We start from the raw sequence: 15,373 nt of genomic DNA on the forward strand, positions 1-15,373 counted from the left end.
AATACGTCATTGGAAGAAGGTGTTTTTCCCGACAGGCTAAAATATGGGCTTATACGACCAATTTATAAAAAGGGAGAAAAGACTGAGGCTACAAACTATCGACCAATTTCATTACTCTCAGTTTTCTCCAAGGTACTAGAGAAATTGATGCATAGCAGAATGGTTGAGCATCTTAGTAAATATAATATCCTCAGCAGTAGCCAGTTTGGCTTTCGGAAAGGGGTATCAACTGTGGATGCAATACATGCCTTTGCTGACAATGTTATGGAAGCCATAAATAATAATATGATGATGGTTGGAATATTTTGTGACCTGTCAAAAGCTTTTGACAGTGTGTCACCTTATTCTCTTGAGTAAAGCCAAGACCCTAGGAATGGGTGGAACCGTAGGCACGTGGCTTGAATCCTATCTGTGTGGTAGAAAGTAGAAATAATCAAGGAAGGACTGCATGGTGGCCAGGTATCTTCAGAATGGGGCTCCATTACTGCAGGAGTACCTCAAGGCTCAGTATTGGACCCACTGCTCTTTCTAATATTTATAAATTACTTAGCACTATGTACAGAATATGGGAAAATACTCATGTTTGCTGACGACACCACTTTATCAGTTAATAATCTCTCAGGGAATGTGTCAAATGAGGCTGCAAATAAAGCTTTTGCAGATTTGACAAACTGGTTTGAAACCAATGGCCTTACATTCAACCTAAAAAAGACCAATTACATTCATTTCTCTTCTAACACAAATGTTACTAATGAAATTAACCTAAAAATGGGTAAGCACGAGATTTTGAAGGTTGAGTCCTCCAAATTCTTGTGTCTGCATATAGATAGCAAAATGAAGTGGCACCACCATATTAAAGATCTGTGCAAAAGGCTAAGCTCAGCAACGTTTGCCTTAAGAATAATTTCAGACACTAGGGAAATGAGCACAATAAAAACTGCATGTTTTGGCTGTTTTCACCAACTTATGGCCTATGGTATAATATTTTGGAGAAATCAACCAATAGCAAAAAAAGGGTTCCATGCACAGAAGCGAGCAATAAGAATTATGTGTGGAGTATATCCTAGGCACTCGTGCAGAGATCTGTTTAGAGCTCTACAAATCCTTACAACACCTGCCCAATATATTTTTTCCCTGATGTGCTTTGTTTCAAAAAATAGCAACTTATTCAAAATCAATAGCTCATACCACAGTTATAACACCCGAAGGAAACTGGATATCCATTATGAGCTAAAAATGAAAAGCATGGTCCAGAAGGGGGTATTATACAGTGGCACCAAGATTTTTAATGCCCTCCCACTGCACATTAAAGAACTGGTTGGAAACATGCCCAAGTTTAAAGAAAATCTGAAGCAGTTCCTTTTAGATGAATCTTGTTACAGTATTGATGAATTTCTTAGCAAAAATGCATAGAATCTCTTGTTTGTGCTTAGACCTTACTGTGTGACCTCTACAATTGATTAATCATACTCTGTAAGTACAGTGTAACTTAATACACTACCCAAATTTATGTATGACTGTATATTCTTTCAGATGTCCTGTATCTTAACTCATATGTAAGGGTATATGCTGAACTTCACAGTTTCTTTAATCTAATGATAAGATCAGTGCATCTGTGCACAAAACAATAATCTGTAAAAACCTTGACTTGTTCTATGTCCAGGGATATGTTCCCATATGGATCTATGGAACACGAAATAAATAAATAAAAATAAATAAAAAGTATGTGCAGGATAATGTTAACTGTTCACCCACAGTATCAATGTAAGTCTAATATTCGTTCATATTTACTTGGAAAATGAATGGTGTCTGTGTGCTACCTAATATAGCACATTTAGGCTCATTGTTTGTACTTCTAATTATCTAACAGAGCTCATAATTCATATAACTTTAATATCAACAAGATATTAAACCTAAACCATTCCTTCTTGCACTCCTTTCACTCATTCTATCTTTCTTTCTTCTATGTCCTATATCCTGTAGTGTAGCCACAAAACAAAATTTCATTTATGAGGTACTGTAATTAGGTACAAATTATTCAGCTTTTCGTGACCATCATATATATCATTTTCCACCATTTTCAAAGCATATCGGCAAAGGATTCATCACTACAAGGTCTGAATGCAGGTGTGTTTGAAACATTTTAAACAAGTGGACTTTGTGATTCATTTAAATTTCCTTCCATTTCAGAGTTAAAGGCCAATCATCCGTCAGCAAAATCTACCTGTTCCAGGCTACCTAATTCCTCCTTCCCCCCATTTTGGAGGCTCAGCCAGTAATAGGCTGGTGAATTTGGCAATTAGCAATTATTATAATTGGTATATTTTGAAGAAATAATATAAATTCATGATGAAAATTGAGTAATACTTAAGGTAGCAGGAGTTGAACTAGAAATCAGCAATATATCACCATCAAAACGATATAGATGATAGGGAAATTCATGTTTTATAACATAGTGAACTAGTGAGTTTAAGGTATAAGGATATGCCACATTCTTAAAAAAGTAAAATATATGAAAGAGTTCCAATCGGGATGTTAAGAAATATTGAAAGTGATCATTACCAGTATCCTGTGTAATTTAAAAAACGACTGCAATATTTATTTTTGAATACCTAGTTGTGCAACATTCAAGAGTTAAATGTAGAACTAATGGTATTGTGACTGTTTTGTTGAAGGCTTTTACTAAACAATAATTAGGAGTAAGGTACAAATGTTGTCATTCTTGTAAGTATATCGTACTGCATTAAGTGGTATTTGTTTATTCCTATTGTATTTTGTCAATACTTCAGTCTGTTTCAAAAGTTACATGTTTCTCCTCTTGCAGGACGGTGTTGTTTTTGACGGACTGCTTGATGTTTACCATCACATCCATATGGGAAACTGTGCTGAAAATACAGCTAAGAATTATGGGTTTTCTCGTGAAGATCAAGACCAATATGCATTAAACAGCTACAAGAAAAGTGCAGAGGCATACAAAACAGGGGCGTACAAAGATGAATTGGTACCTGTTAGTGTACCGCAGAAGAAAGGTGAGTATTTAACTTTCACATGTCTGCAATTAGTTGACACAATGGTCCAATTATTTAGGTATTAAAAGAGCATAGACAGGAAATATGTGAAGGTGCAACTGACGGCTGTGAATGTATAGTTTGAAAAAGTACACCTCACAGACTGCCCTGTCCATAGAAATCATAAGGGGGAGTTCTAAGCTGGATATTTAGAACCAATATTGATAATAGCTGGTTAAGAAGTGAGTAGAGAAAAGCAGTCGATGACATTTTTCTTCTGTTTTAGGTTCCATGGAAAGATAAAAAAGTTCTACTTTTTTATGTTTTCAGCCAGGATGTGACATAGCAGTTGTAATTAGCCAAGCTTTGACCTACCACTTGTAATTCCACAGATTAAAGAAACTGTGCTGTATCATATTAGTGAAATCTTAATTTTGTAACCAAAAAGTAGTTTCTATATAATTTCCTGAAGTTTTCTGTGAAGGAGCTAATGACAAGAGCAAGTGATTCTTTCGTCAGCTATACCCGAAGAAACACTGGATGTTGGCCTGCTATGTAAAAGTTTGTTGTTATTAGATAAGCTACAGTCATTCAACATATGAACTATTAAGAACTTCCAGTCACTGATTTTAAGCAACTATAGTCTCTGACTGGAGGGACTGATTGACATTGTCCCACGTTGCCTCCATTGCCTTTTGAGTGTGCTGTGATAAGTACTAATTTTACTACAGCTTGTGGCTTTCAAAAATAGTAATTCCTCTTCAGTTTTTCATTGTTTTTCTTAAGATTCCCTACTACTTCCTTCCTCCCCTCCCTCTGTGTATGCACACATTTTCTGCCTCACCCACATGTCCTGGTAGACCTGACTGTGTTATATTTAAAGTTTTGTTTCTTGCTCTAAATTTTAGATTTTAGGTTATCACAAAATTGTAAATATATGATAGCTAAATATTAATTGTGAAATAAGGGAATAAAGAAGAAAATAGAACCTGAGACAACTAAATATCTCGAAAATGACACATCGCACAAAAAAAGTTTTGAGGTCAAAGTTGATATTAGTAAAGGGGATATCTACCTGCGCTAAAACTGGCATCCTCCTGACCACTGCTCCTGCATGGGCAAGGTCAACTTTGTATTTTCATATGGGAATTCCCCACTTTTATTGCATATTTGGATTCTACACCAAAAAATATGTATGGTTCACTCAAACCATTGTTTCCCATTCTTGATAGATGTTCCTGTTTTTGCAACTAAGAACCAACACATGTGGTTCTACGTTTCATTTACAATGTAAATTTTACATTGTGTAGGGCCTGCAGCATAGTATGTCATTATAAGACACAATGAAAATGAAAGCTTCAAAACTGGCTGCAGTAAGGTAATATATTTTTAATGTTTTGCAGGATAGGCCTATTTAGGCTTATTGTCATTATCAAGTGACATCTAGTTGGAAGTGACAGCCATATGGCATCTGTAGTAATTTTTTTCTCTCTTAAGTATAATATTTTTTGTAGTTATGAAATGTAAAAATTAAGTTTTTGGCAGATATTTTGGCATTTCAGTATTTTGACAGTTCTTTAGCATAATACTATATACATGTATAGCATATAGCACATGTGGAATGTCAAAATATCTGTCAAAAACATATTTTTTTATGTTCTGTAATTACAAAAAATATTATACTTACCACTACTTGACAAAAAATTGCTACAAGTGCGATATGGTTGTCAATTCCAACTAGACATCCATTGATAATGGCAATAAGCCAAAACACACCTGTCGTGTGAAATAATAAAAATATGTTACTTCATTGCAGCTAGTTTTGGAGCTTTCGTTTGCATTATGATGTAAATGTGATATTTTGTGTTCTAATAGTTGATACTGGTTTTCAAGTGTTGTAGATATGATTGTACAGTACAAATAATATGCCAAGACATTTACACATCTGGCAGATGAGCTACTTGCATGGTAACATAGTTATCTGTTCCCTATGAGGTTGATTATGGCAAGTCCCCAAACCATCAGAATGCATGATTTTGGTGGCTACCCTCAAAACCTGCCATCAGGATGACTAATTCCTGTATGTGTATTTTTCCATCCAACTGCCATAACACTCGTGGTGGCTGTTTTGGCCATTGGTGGAATACAAACCATAACCATTGTAATAGAATAAAATGTCCATGACATTATAGTAACAGGCACATCTGCCATGGATACTCACTGAAATCAACCACCTCAATGGTGAGAGGCAAGGGGACTCAGAGATATCAAGCATCTCAGTGGGAACAGAAAAATATTATATCCAGGTTGTTATTCCTGCACCACACTAAATGTAGTTTCTAACCAGACATTGAAATGGCTAACTGTATTGTACTGTACACTTAAATTTGCAACATTAAAGTAAATTTCAAACATAAATATCAACCATTAGAACACCAAGGCTGACATTTACATTGTATGAAATGTGGAATCAAATGTGTTGATTGCAAAAACAGGCACACTTGATATTTGTCGATTACAGCACCAGCTAGCATGAATCGGAAGCAATGGTCTGAATAAACCATACATAGTTTTTGGCATAGAAACCAAATATACAATAATAGGGGAAAAGGAGGGGGGGGGGCTTCCCATTTGAAAATACAGAGTTGACCGCACCCCATATAGAAAGGGTGGTTAGGAGGTGGCCAGTTGTAGCACTGACTGATGTCCCAGTTACTAATATTAACTTTTCACCTTAAACATTCTTTTTGTATGCCATGTCAATTTAGAGATATTTACTTGTCTCAAGTTAAAACATACATCCTGTATAGTATTGGCATTGCATTTGTATTTTACTGTTTTTTATATTTTTGTACTCTTGCAGGGAAGCCAGACCTAGTTGTTTCTGAAGATGAAGAATTCAGAAGGGTCGACTTTGATAAGTTTACAAAACTTAAACCAGCATTTCAGGTAAGGCATTCATTAAATTTGTTCTTCCTCTCTGTAGTAATGCCACTTGATATATAAAAAGTGTTGCTTAAATGCTGGTATTCTGTTCTCTAAATGTCCCAGGTTACTTTCAGTTCTTCAGGCCTTACACTTTTGTCATTTAACCATGTTTGCTTCTAGAAGAAAATCAGTTTAGGAGCAAAAAGAATTTATGTTCCTGAGGGCTGTCCCTCAGCTGTGTTATGATATTAAAGAATCCTTCATCTGCTTTAGTGTGGACCATTCAGCATTATTAAACATATTTATTTCCTCTTCATGTGGAATTGAACATTGTCATTCTATTATTAATTTAAAACTGCCCACTGAAGTGGTTTTCCCCTCTTATGTTGTTAGAAGTGCCAGCTCTAGAAGCATGTTTGTGGTGCTCACTGGGCTACATGCCTGGCTATTATTCCAAAGGCCTGGTGGTTTGATTGTCAGTTGACCCTAGGGGTTTTTGTTCCGTCACTTTACCACTTCTTTCACTTCTGAAGTGATTTCTATAAGTGAGAAATGTTGAGTTCAGCCGCGATTCAGGGGCTACATCTAATTGTAGGTCCCCCAAAACCTGATTAAGTTTGTGTGAAGGTTATAAGAACTGTGGTGTTGAAACTACCCTTCAGATTGAAGACAGATTTACTTACATGCAGCTTTCCCATAATATTGAAATCTTCCAGCTTATTTGTGAGCATGCGCGTCAGATTGATATATCAGGTGAAACTGCAGTTAGTCTCCTAAATATTTGTGACAGGGCAGGATTGCTTATCTTATAGAATCAGTGATATGCTGATAATAAAAAAAAAAAGTTTTGAAATTTGTGTTTATACAGTATAAAAAGGAAAGAATCATGTGGCATTGTTGGCAGGGAGACCCTCAGAGGTAATTTCAGCTGCCTGATTGGAAAGTTTTCTTCTTCCACACACATTGGGCACTTTCCACATGGTGTATGAGACTTGTTTTCAGTGTATCTGTCGAGTGCAGGTGACTGTAGTGGCTCTGTGGTATCATGATTGTTTTTTCTTTTTTTTTTTTTATGATGATGAGAGCAGTAAAAGTTTGAGTCCCAGTGCTAGCACATAACAGCTCCTCTTGAATAGCATGAAGGGGACTGTCAGGTGTAATGTCGTTATCCAACAGGTGAATCGCCATTTAAAGTGTCCGGTGCTCTCACTTTATGATTTCTAAGACACTGCAGCAATGTTTGAAACTGAATCCATGACACTGGTACCAAGTCTGGTAGTCTTGAATTTCACACAATCAGCTCTCCTCCCCTTGCCATCCAAACAATTGTGGTTAAAATTTCTTCTACCATCAGCACTAAAAATGACTGCTTCATGGTCAAACCACCACATATGCATGTGAGTTAACTCTGCTAAAGATATCCAACATTAATTCATAGTGTTGACATTTTGATTTCAATAAGTCTTTCATAAGGACCTCTGGATGGCTGACTGACATCATGCACTCTTCTCCTTATTAAAATGTCCTTGAGCATCATACTAATTTAAATGTACTGGTTTGTAACTGCTTTGTATAAATATGTCAGATGGCATTACAATCAGACCAGGTGGCACCCTGTTTGTGGACATTAATTATTTTGTTTTTCTTCTTTATTGTGAAAGCATGTGAGCATTTGAATTATTACAACTATTACTTAATGCAGTGAATATTATCAGTTGAGTTAAGGTCTAGTTTGTGTGAGCTGGAATATGCAGAACATTTTTTAAAAGTCTCTTTATGCTGGTGTGTTTTCTGCTTATGTTCAAGAAAAGTATGTGGCTGTATCCATTATATTATATGTGGGAATATACATTGTGACAAAAGCTAAATTGGATGATTTTGACATGTCTTGATTCATATTTGACTTTGACTGGTTACCACAGTAATATTTCAGTATCAGGGTGGATGGAATGTAAAATACATATTTCACTTGTGATATGAATAGATATGAATAATAACTGTGTATGGGAGGTATAAATATTTTGGTATTTATTTTATTTTTTACTTTTCAGAAAGAGAATGGCACAGTAACTGCTGGAAATGCATCTACACTAAATGACGGAGCAGCAGCATGTGTCCTCATGACAGAATCTGCTCTGAAAAAATTTGGCTGTAAACCACTAGCAAGAGTGGTTGCTTTTAAGGATGCAGCAACAGAACCTATAGATTTTCCAATTGCACCCGCTTTTGCTATTCCAAAGGTACTTTTCCACATTGCTCACAATTAATGAATGTTTTTGTAGTTTAGATTAAAGTTACAAGAATATATATGATAGAGACTATACATTACTTACAGCTGGCTTTGTTGATGATGTATTCTATTACCCATTCCATTTCTGTAAGGTCTTCCTTCACAGTAGTGAAGAAATAAATAAAGGAATTATTTTATGTTTTCTGATTGTTACATATTCAATGTCGAGCACACTGTAATACATTAATGAATCTACTTATTTTTTTTTTTTTGTAAATGGTTGGTTAAAAAAGATGTTTCCATTTCAGTTGCTGGAGACTAGTGGTGTGAAAAAAGATGACATTGCCCTTTGGGAAATAAATGAGGCATTCAGTGTTGTTGTTCTAGCTAACATCAAGATATTAGACCTTGATCCAAGTAAGGTCAATGTGCATGGTGGAGCAGTGAGCTTGGGTCATCCTATAGGGTATGTGTTAATCTGTTTTTAGTACAAGTGACATTAATAGTTGTTCTGTATTCTGCATAGATAATGCTTATGTGAAGAAGTAACACATTGTGTACTGTCTTCAAGTTTGTACCTCGGACGTCTTTGTGGTACTAATATTTTCATTACGAAAACTGTTCCTGCTCTCTGGAAACTTGTTGTTTAAATTTCCGGTACTGTAAATTATTTGCAGTATTTTACTCAGCTCAATGTAATAAATAAACATCATTTGCTCATAATACTCATGATGATGAACAGTCAATTACACATTATAGCTTTTGGCCTAATCCTTCACACACACACACACACACACACACACACACACACACACAAGCAAACACACCTCATGCAACCATGACTGCTACCACTGCAGCTGACTGGAGTGTCACTGCTGTCAAGTGAATAGCAATCTGGAGTGGGTGGGGAAGGCAGAGGGAAAGCACGGTAAGGATGGGGGGGGGGGGGAGATGCAGTCTGGCGGGGCATGCAGGGACAACATGGCCACCTGCCCCCCCCCCCCCCCCCCCTCCTCCCATGGGGCTCACCGCCCTTTGATAGGTTCATGCTTGGCTGCCATGGACCCCAGCCTTTGCAACATCTTTTCACTTCCATGCTGTGTGTCTATCTGCTTGCTATTTTTTTTTTTCCTCTCCCTTGGGGAACATGTCTGGGATGTTGTTGCAAATGTGTTCTGCATATTCAGTTGCTGATATCGGAACAGTATCTCCACTGTCTTTCGTTCGTTCCTTCTTTCTTTCTTTTTTGGTTTTTGATTACCCTTCTCTTATCTTTCCTCTGCTTCAGTGTTTGAGGTTCTGCTTCAGTGTTTGAGGTTCCTCTTTTTATTCTTCCTCCCTGTGCACTTCTGAAGGCCAGCCCACATGCTTGATGCATAACAGATCCACTTCGACTGTGTCACCACTTGATACCCTCCCCCCAACCGACCTCTTTCTTGCCAGTGCGCACCCCCAACCATTTTTCTGCCGTGCACTCCGCAGACCAACAGAAGGAAAATGCCGACATCTCTGTAGTACTCATGGAGCAGGATCCGCCTGCCTCTGTGCCCTGTAGCAGTGAATTTCCCAAGGCTGGCACTTGGGAGCTGCTGAGGTGACACCCCTTCATTTTTTCCTTATCATGACTCTCCTCCAATGTAACATTTGTGGCCTTCGATCCAACAAAGAGGACTTACAGCTGCTCACAGCGCATTGCCGATTCCCGTAAGAGTTCAGGCAGTGTTTGTGCATTCACACAGAAGAAGAAGATCGTCAAGTGGCCGGTGAGCCTTAACGATATATATATACTAAGATGGTATCTGTTCTTTCGGACATGCAACACGCCGCGAGTAGTGAGTATAATGGGCGAAGGCACTACGAATGTAGTGCGGGACAATACATTGACAATGTTGGGTTTTACGGGAGGCATGCCAGAGATAAATCCCTGCAGTCGCACTATCCTCTGTGTCCTCAGTAGCTCAGATGGATAGAGTGTCTGCCATGTAAGCAGGAGATCCCGGGTTCAAGTCCCGGTCGGGGCACACATTTTCATCTGTCCCCGTTGACATATGTCAACGCCTCTAAGCAGCTAAGAGTGTTCATTTCATTGTAATTTCATTCTAACGAGCTGCATGGTCACTGATGGTATCTGTTCTTTCGGACATGCAGGGGCAACAGTCGGGATGATAGACAGATCTGGCCTTGTAACATTGACCAAAACGGCCTTGCTGTGCTGGTACTGTGAACAGCTGAAAGCAAGGGGAAACTATAACCATAATTTTTCCCGAGGGCGTGCAGCTTTACTGTGTGGTTAAATGGTGATGGTGTCCTCTTGTGTAAAATATTCCGGAGGTAAAATAGTCCCCCATTCGGATCTCCGGGCGGGGGCTACTCAGGAAGACTTCATTATCAGGACAAAGAAAACTGGCGTTTTATGGATCAAAGCAAGGAATGTCAGATACCTTAAGTGGGGAGGTAGGTTAGAAAAATTAAAAAGGGAAATGGATAGGTTAAAGTTAGATATAGTGGGAATTAGTGAAGTTCGGTGGCAGGACGAACAAGACTTCTGGTGAAGTGAATGTACGGTTACAAATACAAAATCAAAAAGGGGTAATGCAGGAGTAGGTTTAATAATGAATAAAAAAATAGAAGCATGTGCGAGCTACTATGAACAGTATAGTGAATGCATTATTGTAGCCAAGATAGATATGAAGCTCACACCTACCACAGTAGTACAAGTTGATATGCCAACTAGCTCCACAAATGACGAAGAGATTGAAGAAATATGTGATGAGATAAAAGAAATTATTCAGATAGTGAAACGGAGACAAAAATTTAATAGTCACGGGGGACTGGAATTCGATAGTAGGAAAAGGAAAAGTAGTAGGTGAATATAGAGTGGGAGTAAGGAATGAAAGACGAAGCTCTCTGGTAGAATTTTGCACAGAGCATAACTTAATCATAGATAACACTTCATTTAAGAATCATGAAAGAAGATTGTATACATGGAAGAGACCTGGAGACACTGAAAGGTTTCAGATAGATTATATAATGTCAAGACAGTGATGTAGGAACCAGGTTTTAAATTGTAAGACATTTCTAGGGGCAGATGTGGACTCTGACCACTATCTGTTCATTATGAACTGTTGATTAAAACTCAAGAAACTGAAAAAAAGGTGAGAATTTAAGGAGATGGGACGTGGATAAACTGAAAGAACCAGAAGTTGTGGAGAGTTTCAGAGAGAGCATTATGTAACAATTAACAAGAACGGGGGAAAGAAATTCAGTGGAAGAACTATGGATAGCTTTGAGAGATCAAATAGTGAAGGCATCAGAGGATCAATTAGGTAAAAAGACAAAGGCTAGTAGAAATCCTTGGGTAACGGAAGAGATTTTGAATTTAATTGATGAAAGGAAAAAATATAAAAATGCAGTAAATGAAGCAGGTAAGGAGGAATACAAATCCCTCAAAAATGAGATTGACAGCAAGGGTAAAATGGCTTAGCAGGGATGGCTAGAGGTCAAATATAAGGATGTAGAGGCATACATCACTAGGAGTAAGATAGATACTGATTACAGGAAAATTAAAGAGACCATTGGAGAAATGAAAACCATTTCTATGAATATCAAGAGCTCAGATGGGAAACCAGATCCAAGCAAAGTAGGGAAAGCAGAAAGGTGGAAGGAGTATATAGAGGGTCTATACAAAGGCAATGTACTTGAGGGAAATATGGAAATGTAAGAGGATGTAGATAAAGATGAAATGGGAAATATGATACTGCTTGAAGAATTTGACAGAGCACTGAAAGACCTAAGTCGAGACAAGGCCCCGGAAGTAGACAACATTCCATTAGAACTACTGGTAGCTGTGGGAGAGCCAGCCCAGACCAAATTCCTCCACCTGGTGAGCAAGATGTGTGAGACAGGTGAAATACCCTTAGACATCAGGAAGAATATAATAATTCCAATCCCAAAGAAAGCAGGCACTGACAGGTGTGCAAATTACCGAACTATCAGCTTAATAAGTCACTGGTGCAAAATACTAACATCAATTCTTTACAGTTGAAAGGAAAAACTGGTAGAAGTTGACCTCAGGGAAGGTCAGTTTGGATTCCATAGAAATATTGGAACACGTGAGACAATACTGACCCTACGACTTGCCTTAGCAGATAGACTTAAGTTTCTGACATTTGTAGACTTAAAAGAAAGCTTTTGACAATATTGACTGGAATACTCGCTCTCAAATTCTGAGGGTGGCAGGGGTAAAATACAGGGAGCGAAGACTATTTACAATTTGTACAGAAACCAGATAGCATTTATGAGAGTCGAGGGGCATGAAAGGGAAGCAGTGGTTGGGAAGGGAATGAGACAGGGTTGTAACCTCTTCCTGATGTTATTCAATCTGTATATTTATCAAGCAGTAAAGGAAACAGAAGAAAAATTTGGAGTAGGAATTAAAATCCATGGAGAAGAAATAAAAATTTTGAGGTTTGCTAATGACATTGTAATTCTGTCAGAGACAGCAAAGGACCTGGAAGAGGAACAGAATGGTCTTGAAAGGAAGATATAAAATGAACATCAATAAAAGCAAAACGAAGGTAATGGAATGTAATCGAATTAAATCAGGTGATACTGAGGGAATTAGACTAGGAAATGAGACATTTAAAGTGGTAGATGAGTTTTACTATTTGGGGAGCAAGTAACTGATGATGGCCAAAGTAAAGAGGATATAAAATGTAGACTGGCAATGGCAAGAAAGCGTTTCTGAAGAAGAGAAATTTGTTCACATTGAGTATAGATTTATGAGTGAGGAAGTCTCTTCTGAAAATATTTGTATAGAGTAAGGCCATGTATGGTAGTGAAAAATTGACAATAAATAGTTGAGACAAGAAGAGAATAGAGAGTCTTTCACAGTTTGGTGCTACAGAAGAATGCTGAAGATTAGATGGATAGATCACGTAACTAATGAGGAGATACTGCATAGAATTGGGGAGAAGAGAAATTTGTGGCACAACTTGACTAGAAGAAGGGATCGGTTGGTAGGACAAGTTCTGAGGCATCAAAGGATCACCAATTCATTATTGGAGGGCAGCGTGGAGGGTAAAAATCATAGAGGGAGACAAAGAGATGAATACACTAAGCAAATTCAGAAGGATGTAGGTTGCAGTAGGTACTGGGAGATGAAGCAGGGAAAATAAGGAAGAAGAGAAATATAAGGCATAGATCAGATCTATATATTGGTAATTGGAATGTGAGATCCCTATATTGACCAGGAGCACTGAAAGTAATGCTGGATCAAATAATGAATCTGAAGCAAAGTATAATAGCACTACTAGAAATTAGATGGACAGGGCGTGGAGTTTTAGAGAAGAAAGAGGCAAATATATTCTATAGCTGCAGTGAAAGAAATCATGAGCTGAGGAGAGGATTTGTTGTACACCATCAATTAAAGCATTTGGTAATGGGGTTTACACCCATTAGTCCAAGATTATCAACACTCAAGATAAAGGGGAAATTCTTTAACCATTCCATAATTAATCCCCATGCATCAGCAGAAGTATCCAAAGAAGAAGAGAAAGAAGTATTCTATGAATCTTGGGAAAGAGTATATGATGAGTGCCCAGGGCATGATATTAAAATAACAGCTGGAGACCTAAATGCTCAGGTGGGAAAAGAACAGATTTATAGACCAATAATTGGCCCCCACAGCAAACATGCAACACGTAATGAGAACGGAATGAGGCTTATACTGTTCGCAGCATCTAGAAATATGGTAATAGGATCAACACTTTTCCCACATAAAGAAATGCATAAGGGAACATGGAAATCACTGGATGGAAACACAATAAACCAGATCGACCATGCGTCGATAGATTTCAGACACAAATTGGACCTACTGGACGTGAGGAGTCCCCGAGGCCCAAACATAGATACAGATCATTTTCTGGTATGGGCACGGGTGAGGGCAAGGATGTCTAACACAGCGAAAGCAGTCAGACGCAGGGCACAGAAATGTAATATTACAACTTTAGAATTAGTGAAAGTTAGAGAGCAGTATCAGGAGAAGATAATTTGGATTTTGGAAAATGTTGGAGAATATAACAATATCGAAGATCAGTGGGAAGCGATAAAAAAGATGATGGAGTCATTGCCAAGAGAGATACTTGGAATTGGGACGAGACAAGTAAGACCATCATGGTTTGATACTGAATGCGAAATAGTAACTGAAGAAAAGAACAAAGCATATAGAAAGACACTGTGATCACACTGTACAAGGAGGATAGTAGAAGAAAAACAGAGGATTGAAAACAGGACTCGCCAAAGAAAAAAAAGAGACAGTGGATGAAAGCAAGTGTCAAAGAAATTGAGCTCATGAGAAGCAAAAATGCAATGAGAAAATTCTATAGAAAGGTGAATGCGGCGCAGAAGCCTTTTGGTAGTAAAACAAGCTTAATAAAAGATGAGACAGGGAATATTATAATAAGTGAAGAGAAGGGAATATGCGAAAGATGGTGCAGGTATTTTGATAGTTCCTCAACCCTAGAATAACTATACCAGGGAATCCAACAGAAACGAATGGGGAAGAGGATCCAGACAACACTACCCCACCAAATACAGAAGTAGTGAAAACTGCCATGAAGAAATTGAAGGCAGAGAGCTGGAACGAAGCCTTCTGAGAATGGTCACCAGAATACGAGAAGAGGAGAAAATTCCCCAACAGTGGAAAGAGGGTATCATATGTCCCATATATAAGAAAGGAGATAAGATGGAGTGTGGCAATTACAGAGGGATCACACTACTTAATTTGGGATATAAAATATTCTCTAATATACTATTCGACAGAATACTCCCAATCATACAGAGGGAGATGGGGCCATACCAATGCGGATTCCTTCCCAGGAAGTCAACTATAGATCAAATATTCACCTTAAGACAAATCCTGGAAAAACAAACAAATACGGGGTTGGCATGCATGACCTCTTTATAGATTTTAAAGCAGCTTATGATAGCATAAATAGAGAGTAGTTATATCAAGCTCTAGATGAACTGGGAATCTCGAGTAAGTTGGTAAGGCTGGTGAAAATGACAATGAGTGAAACACAAGGTAGTGTAAGAATAGGAGGAATGGTGCCAATACATTGAATAATAAAAACGGAGTGTGACAAGGGGATGCATTGGCATGTCTTCTCTTTAATGCTGCCCTGGAGAAGGTGATGAGAAACGCAAA

General features: G+C 38.0%; 1 protein-coding gene across 2 annotated transcripts in view; it reads left to right on the forward strand.

The window, feature by feature from the left end:
• LOC126237508 (acetyl-CoA acetyltransferase, mitochondrial) overlaps positions 1 to 15,373 on the forward strand; it is a 118,389-nt gene that overhangs the window by 83,969 nt on the left and 19,047 nt on the right. For both annotated transcript variants that reach the window (XM_049947668.1, XM_049947667.1), the window contains exons 5-8: positions 2,825 to 3,029; positions 5,872 to 5,957; positions 7,988 to 8,176; positions 8,475 to 8,632. In XM_049947668.1, the coding sequence (XP_049803625.1) occupies positions 2,825 to 3,029; positions 5,872 to 5,957; positions 7,988 to 8,176; positions 8,475 to 8,632 (638 nt within the window). The remainder of the gene's footprint in view (positions 1 to 2,824; positions 3,030 to 5,871; positions 5,958 to 7,987; positions 8,177 to 8,474; positions 8,633 to 15,373) is intronic.

Source organism: Schistocerca nitens, chromosome 2 (assembly GCF_023898315.1).
Source record: "Schistocerca nitens isolate TAMUIC-IGC-003100 chromosome 2, iqSchNite1.1, whole genome shotgun sequence".
NCBI lineage: Eukaryota > Metazoa > Arthropoda > Insecta > Orthoptera > Acrididae > Schistocerca > Schistocerca nitens.